Source organism: Hevea brasiliensis, chromosome 4 (genome assembly GCF_030052815.1).
Source record: "Hevea brasiliensis isolate MT/VB/25A 57/8 chromosome 4, ASM3005281v1, whole genome shotgun sequence".
Classification (NCBI taxonomy): Eukaryota; Viridiplantae; Streptophyta; class Magnoliopsida; order Malpighiales; family Euphorbiaceae; genus Hevea; species Hevea brasiliensis.
Genome location: NC_079496.1, coordinates 25044798 through 25053206, shown reverse-complemented (window position 1 = coordinate 25053206; position 8409 = coordinate 25044798). Strand labels below are relative to the sequence as shown.

General features: G+C 31.9%; 1 protein-coding gene across 1 annotated transcript; it reads right to left on the bottom strand.

The window, feature by feature from the left end:
* Nucleotides 1–1737: 1737 nt before the first annotated feature.
* On the bottom strand, nucleotides 1738–8036 carry LOC110637381 (DNA polymerase epsilon subunit B). Its single transcript, XM_021787446.2, is given in 15 exon segments — nucleotides 1738–2481; nucleotides 2818–2928; nucleotides 3039–3153; nucleotides 3408–3507; nucleotides 3603–3697; nucleotides 3790–3920; nucleotides 4024–4104; nucleotides 4224–4328; nucleotides 5041–5118; nucleotides 5810–5941; nucleotides 6082–6235; nucleotides 6804–6996; nucleotides 7112–7170; nucleotides 7172–7348; nucleotides 7821–8036. Coding segments are annotated over 14 exon segments (1599 nt in total). The 5' UTR covers nucleotides 7276–7348; nucleotides 7821–8036; the 3' UTR covers nucleotides 1738–2340.
* Nucleotides 8037–8409: the final 373 nt, after the last annotated feature.

Below are 8409 nucleotides of genomic sequence, written 5' to 3'. Positions count from 1 at the left end.
ACATTAAAGATAAATAAATTGAAAATTGAAATAATATTTTGATTGATTAATTGTAAAGTGAAAATAAGGCTTAAAATTAAATATAAAAACTTAAAAAATTAAAAATAAATAAAGTAAAAGACAAATAGGCTGTTGGAGTTTGATTTGTGTAGTTGAATTGAGTTATTGGGCTTTTTCACATTGCCGCACATCTAATATTTATATCTCTTTTATGGGTATCTTTGGAATAATTTAAAAGCCACAGTTATATTCTGTCCATTATTGGCAATTACCAGTCCACTACTTGTAACTCCTCTTAACTCTCCACTTCACAAGTAACTTTTTTAAATTGCTCTCTTAATTGACTGTCCATATGTTAATTCCTTCTTATGTTTATCTTCATCCACGTTTATCTATTAATTTATCTTAACCCTTTAATTAATTAAATTAATAGAATAAAATTAATTTAATTAATCCTAACATAAGGACACAAAAAAAAAATACTTTTTCTATGTAAACAATTTGCCTAAATTTCAATATTGCACTTAATTTTATGAAAAAAAGGATATTAATATTTTCAGTGATTAAAATCTTTTCTTGTTTTCTATTTGAATGCTTTAATTTTATTTTTTACAATTTAATCCTAAACGTAAAATAATTTATAATTAAACCTGAATTTTTTACAATATAATTTAAGCCATTTCAATGAAGCATCATTAAATATTTTAAATTTTAAAAAGAAAATGAAAATTGATTTTGAAAGAAATAAATCCTAAGTGTTTTTAAACTTTTTGTATGAAAGGAATAGAAAGTGCAATAGTAAGTTATCTTTCTTTGGCTGTTCTATTCTTACTCTTAAAATAAATAAATAAATAAAAATTAGAGACACAACAAAAGTGTCTGAAAATGTCCAAAATCGCTAAAAACTTGATATGAAAAAAAAAAGTCACATAAACTAGCTTTTGAATCAGCTTTCGCACATCGTTACTAATAAATCACTTTGCGAATGATCTTAAGGACACAGTTTCTACGATAAATATTCAATTATTGATTTTATAATTATATTCAAATATATTTTCTACTTAATACAATATTCCATAATAATTAAAATATTAATTTTATATTTTAATATTAATTTATATTAGTTGATTCCAATCTTACTTAAATTCAAATTAATTACTTTTATGTTTGTAAGCATCTATAAATGCAACAAAATAAATAGAGGAAGATTATTGAATACTTTCAAATACTAACGTTTTATTTATTTCACGAAAAATAATTTATATGTTCTATTTTATATATATATATATATATATATATATATATATATATATATATATATATATAAAAGTATGTGCACATTTTAATAGGATTATCAAAATTTAAAAAATGAAAAATGACTTACTCTTTTAAAAAATGAAAGTGATTTTCTTTAAAAATAATTTAGTTTTCCTTTAACCAAGAAAATATTTTCCATTGATCAATTTTTATAAATACGGCAAACGTAAAAATAATTTTTAAGAAAATATTTTCCACGAAACACACAGAGCCTAAAACATAATATTCCTTACATTTAAGCCATGCGTGCACACATAATAATAATAATAATAATAATAATAATAATAATTTCCCAATATTCTATTAGTTGTCATTCCTACAACATATATTCTCTGACAGAACATGAACATGGGCATAACGTACAATGGCATGATAATGAAAGGCATGAGGAGAATGCCTTATTTTCGTTTGAACTGAGAGTGCTGAATAAATAACTGATCCCATTAAACCAGAAACCGAACCTTTATTTGAAAACATTGATTCATAGCAAGCTTGATCATGAAAACCCTAATAGGTTCCAATTATTGATGGTGATCAACAATCAGAAGAGAAAGTTCAGCCATGTTCACATAAAAGCCAATTTTGAAATGGATTGGCATTTAGGACCCAGCTTTCAAAATTAAATAAGGAACCTCACCATGTTACTTCATCCCCTCCAGGTACAGCACAAGTTATTAGATGTGATCATGCCCCGCTTGTAACCATTAAAATAAACGAGGTGATATAGTTTACCATGAACATAATGATGTTCACTAAAGTGCAAATTGACACAGAATGCACTTAGGCGAGGTGAGGTTCTAGTGAGAACTTCTGTTCACCAAATAAACGAAAGATGCATTGCCTTAACACTTTTACCTAAATATCAATTGCCTGGAAAACTTTACAAGTGATTGATGATGTAAATTAGCAAGAACTTTTGTCATGACATTCCTACTAAATGGCTGAGACGAGGTGCCGTCCAAAATAATTAGATGTTTGAATCATATTCCATTTGCTAAAAAATAATCAGAACGTCTTTGATACTCACAAGGCTGAAAGCTCGACCTCTTGAGTGCAAGGACGATATGCGACAAAAGTATTGTCATTTGAGAAGGATCCAGGGTTGAAACAAGTGATTCCTGTGTATTTGAATGCCTTCTGTTCACTTTTGTCGCCTAAAACAATCTGTGAAAGCTCATCAAATGAGTATGGCTTCTCACTATCAAATTTACATGGATTATTGTCAGTTTTGAAAAGGAAAAGGAAATTTCCAATTTCGTCCCTAAATCTAAAATTTACAATAGGTTAAAAACCCTTCCATCTGCTGTGCCAATTAATAATCAATATTTCCCACAAATTGAAGCATTCAAAATAAAATTTCAATCAAATGGACCATTCAAAATATTCATATGCTTTTTAAGTGGCAAACATATGCTATCCCATACTTCATACTCTGACGTTGCTTCGCAGAAAACAAGGTTTGATAATGGAAAAAGCACCAAAGAAAGCTAGTAGCAATACCGTATGTGGAGATGGATACAGATGAAGACAGTGATCATAATTCCAGACAACTGGCTGAACAATAAGAGGAAGTGGGCAGAGATGACTTTGATGGGTTATGGTAGCGACCAGCTGTAGAAGAAGTCAAAACCTATTAGTTTCACTGACCAATGACCTCAAAGTGATGAAATGCATCAGCAGAATGTATGGAAAAGAAAAAATTAAGGGAGAAAGAAGCAAACATGTTCAAAGGGATCAGCAGTCTCCTCTGTAGAAGGGGGCATCAAACATGAACGACGCATCCTATACAGCAGATCATATCGAAAAAATACAATTTCTTGTGTGTAGAACTTGACCCTGCATTTACATGAGAAGCATTTGCATATCCAGTTGAGCACTCATCAAAAGCTAAACATCATGTTTCTCTATTTCAAGCTGTAAAAGTATTTTCACAAGAATTTCACATTTAAGCCTTCAATATTAAATTGTACCCAGAATTCAAAACAATGTAATTTCCAAAAGCCAGTATAAGAAAGTGAGTCTTGGGTGGATGTTCTACGAAGTATAACAAGTTTATTTGTTTTAACTAATCAGCAATCAGACAGATCAACCTGCAAGGATTACTTGAAAATATGGCATTTGGAATGTACTTCTGAAGCTCTTCAGTTAGATACTTCGGTAAAGCGCACCTAGGTAGTACCGTTGATGGACCTGTAGTAGTTAAAACGTTGATCATCCTCATGTCATGTAAAAGTAAAGTTATCTATGAAGTGGTTAACAGCATGTAAAGAAACCATTTAATATACCTGCATCATCAGGACCTGGAATAAATAGAAACAGGCTATGCTCTTTTAGCCTTGGATGTGCTGCAATCATTTTCCCTAGCTTTCCAAACTGTAATCTACAAATGTAGAGTTGAACTTTATTGAGTTTATTCATGCCACCATAATTTGTTGAAAAGAAAATGCAGATAAAAATCCAAATATCCCTCACCTGAGACTTGAAAATGAATGAAAGGAAAGATTGCAAGGATGAGAACAAAAATTCCCCATGAAAACAAACAGAGAAGGAACAACTTCTTGAATCTCAAAGCCATCAAGTACAGTCTCCAGCTTTCCCATTGCCTTTTCTCAGGATAAAACAGTATCATGATTGAAGTGAGCTACTCATCAAAACCACCATTCCAGCCTCAAATAAATAAATAAATCTCAAAGGCTTTTAAATCACCTCTTCACTATCTAGCCAAATGTCTGAGAGTATGACAAACATGGCATTAACAGCTCTGTTTTCCAGCTCTGCAAGTCTTAGCTATTGAAGTATATAGGAAAACCGATATCAATTTATCATATTCTAAAGATACTCGGCAACTTTTGAAAAGTAATTAAATTTATTCCCAATTCCTAATCAGTGGAGGCATACAAGGATACGGTCTCCTCTTTTGTTAAAGTACCACCACCAAAGAAATCATGTTGTCCAAGTAATTTCAATGACTTGTCTCTGTCCTCTAATGGAGGAAACCCACATGTAAATACCTGCATAAGAAAGCATTAATTAACATTTCAGATAAATCAATTATTAAAATTTTCTTGCTGATGTTTGAATGGTAACAAGGAGAACAATGAAATAGTCTCCTGGCAAAGTAGAAACTTATAAAGTTAATCAGTGATAGAATTTCATGCCTATAGCACAAGGGATTTGATAATGACTACAAGATATCTACTAGGATGATGCCATGAGTCAACAGGTGACAAACACATGGAGTACACCAATTTCACTGGACAAAAGCACCCTAAATATCAAAGTTTTAACAGTTGTATCATAGATCAAACAGATGCATCAGATGCTTGAGATCAAGCGGCTTATGTCTTCCTCCAATGTATGGCACGCATTTGAAAAGGTAATATGGCACCAGCAGCAAATTATTTTAAACATCAATACACAAGGAATAAGGACTATTAAAGCTGTCGTAAAGATGTTCAGAAAAAACAGATATCCAAGATACATGTCTTAAGTCAAAATGCAGAGGACACTTCTTCGAATGGTTTAAAAAAAAAAAAAATCTCTGGCACAAAACCTTCCCTGATAGTAATTTGTGACCACCTTTTTGCAAAATTATCACATTCTAATGTTTCAAAAACTAGCAAAACAAAAACAAGAATAGACTCCTTGAGAAAGAAAATGACTAATGTAACCAAGTCAAATGAATGCATGAAAGGTTTATACAAGTGGAAATTCGATACTAACCTGAAAAATACCATCCAAGAGCATCTCACCTTCTGCAACAACAATTGTATTCTCTGATAAAAAGCCTGTAGTTATTTTGTAATACTCCTTAAGGAAAACAGCGATTTACATGTATGTTTCATTGTACAAATATTATACATTGAACAAAGAAAAATAGAACTATAAATAACTTGTACCCAAACTATCATTCTTAAATATCAGATAATTACTTTGGCCAATAAAATTCACAGTAGATTTTGTTCCCATCATTACTAGATGCGAGGTCTGGTGGACATTGTAGTTGAAAAAAATAAACCACCTACATGTGATTTAAAGCAATCAAAATTTGTTTTTAAGATAGAATGGACATGTTTTGGGCATTAAAACTCCCATATAGGTAAAAAGCACTTTCAAAATGCTTTTTGCAACATCTAAAAATGAGCTTTTTTTCTAAAAAGTAATTTCAACCTCAATGTGAAACAGACAAGTCATCTTTGTATTCAATTTGCATGTCATTCATGACCAAGCAAGAAGATATTAAATGACAAATAGCAAGACAACTACAAACATGCTACTAAAGAAGGATCTCTTGAGGTCAAAATGCATTACATTTCACACTGGACAGCATCAATTTTGCTATATCTAAGCCTTGTTTTTAACCATCAACCAGACCCAGGGTTTTATGCCTGAGTGCTAAATTGCAAAGGAAGGAAGAAAACGGCTGTTAGGTTCACATCATGCTGAAAATATATATAAGTAACAATATCATAATAAATGCTTAAAAGGATATTGCTTTAGACAAATTGATTTCCACTGAAGCAGTAAGATCTTCCAAGTAGAAATGACCATCCTCAAATTGAGATATCACACCCATGACCCATCGTCTTCCTGTTTGCCCAACCAGAGACTGAATTGGAGCTATCTGACAAGACATACCACATAGAAAATTTGTCTCATAGTCAAACAAAAAGCCAGACTTTTCTACTTGGGAATCTGTTTACTAGTGTATATTAGCAGATGCTTCAGAAAGGATGGTGAGAGATAGAGAGAGAGAGAGAGCACCTCGCAGCTTCCATAATGTGACATTTCAGTGTCAAATGCAGGTTTGGAAAAATGCTGATCGTGAGAGATTCTCTGGAAGAGCAACAAATACCTATCCTTGTAAAGAGCAGATTTGGCAGAAGACCCACCATGAACAGATAGCCCCCCAGTATGCCTTAGAATGATAACACAAATCATTAAGGAGGGAGATTATAAAAAGAATAAAATAAAATAAATAAATAAAAGAATTACTCAACGCCCAAATTAATGCAGCCAAGGAACTTGAGAAAATTCAAATTTAAAGACTAAAGACTCAAGATACTTGGGCAAATGATCTAGATGTCACATAGCATTTATTTGACTCATGTCCAATGATAAGATAGTTTGGAACTTAATAGTTCGAAACTTAATTAGGCCTTAGTTGTCACTACTAATTATAATATTGGCCCACAAGAGGACAGATAGTTCAGTACATTAACAATGGCATGTCAATAACAAATATATTTTTCCTTTTTTCCTAAATTCTCTAGGAAAGCACACAAGGATTAGTTACCTCACTTTTTTTGGGAAACTCAGCAACTGAAACTGTTTATAGATCCCAAATAATAGAAAACAGAGAATAGGAAATATCACCTTTTACATGTACAATTAATATCAAAAAGATTCCGGAGCAAGTTTCTCAGACAAGACAATAACATATATTTAAGAATGCAAGAGAAAAAAGATAAAAGAAATGGACATACTGATAAAATTGCTTCTTGATGGGATCAAAGCGAAATTTGGGGACTAAGAAAGCATCGATCACACGAATTGCAGCATGAGAAGAAACTGTGTCGCTTGAGGTTTGCTCAACTGCATCATCAGCTTCTAATAAACCACTTATAACACGGTGTATTGGCTCCTTGTCAATTATGGAAGATTTCACTCCCACTTTCTCTAAATCCATTCATTCATTTCAACAATCAGATTCCTAACTAATTGGTTTTATTTGATACAATTCCTGTGATAATCATTTTAGGGAAAAAAATAAAGGGAAAAGGAGAACTCTTACGTGATTCATACTGAAGGTGGTCTAGGAGGAGATCAATGGCCTCATCTGCAGCACCTTGAGCGGTGAACAAAGGAGAGGATCTCTTCAAGAGCATCAATTTTAAGTGTATACCCTCTAATTTTGAATTTCTTTTGTATCTTTTTCCTCACCACTGAGGCACTCATATTTTAGTTGTCAAAATTGTAAAAGCACATTACAGCACAAGGGGTACCAAATGCCAAGGGCCTAGGTGCAAGTCTGAGGAATATGAAGCACACATTTATTAGAACATATTATGCACATTTATTACAAGCACCAACGCTACAAAGAGAGACAACCAGGAAAATTAATAAATAAATAAACAAGCACATTCACACTCAATCAACAGCAAGGGAGAAAAAAAAATCTGAAGAGAATTATAATGAAGAATTCCTAAACAAGTTCGGATTATCTAACCTCTATTACTGCAACTTCTACAATATATAAGCATATTAAAAAAATAATAATAACAATAACTCAAGAGGCCAAATTTGCAGTCACTAACCAAACTAATTGAACCTTATCTAATGTAGATTTAGCAGAGTCAAAATTCCCCGACGAAACCTACTTAAAGATCTAAAAATCCTCAATCAGTAACTCACTCAATGAAGCACAAGAGTGAATTTCATGTCAAATCCACTGATAATAAATTAAAAAGAGGGCACAGAAATAAGCAAACGAAAACCCTAACCTGAGAGGGATTAGAAGGACTGAGAAGTAGAATTATAATTGTCTCGGCAGCTAATAACTCAGTTCTGGTTCTCCGCTGTGCTTTGAGGAGCTGTGAGAAACTGAGAATAAAGCGGAGGAAATGCTAGAGAGAAAAGACAAAGAAGCTTATAACTGGCTGTGAGCTGGTGATTGCCCAGTCTCTGATATTTCGATTTGGTATGGAGGGAAAGGCCGGAAGAAAGAGAGGGAAAGTTTAATAATAAATGTTATTTATATTTTAATTAAAAAAAAGCTTAAAAAACTAAAATTACTTTTTCGTCCCCAGATGATATCAAAATTAACACACATATCCCTGAGTTTTCAAATCTTAATAGTTTATTTCTTATATTTTGCCTCCCTCAAATTGAAAACTCCTCCATACATATTTAAAAATAATGTATTTTTTCAGTTTGACAAAGTCAAAATATAAGTATTAAACATGTGATTTTGGAAAGTCTATAGATATATATATATGTTAATTTTCACATAATTTAAAGAAAAAAATTTATTTTTAAGGGTATTTTAATTATTTTTCAGACAATTAATGAAAAATTAAATGAAATGACCTT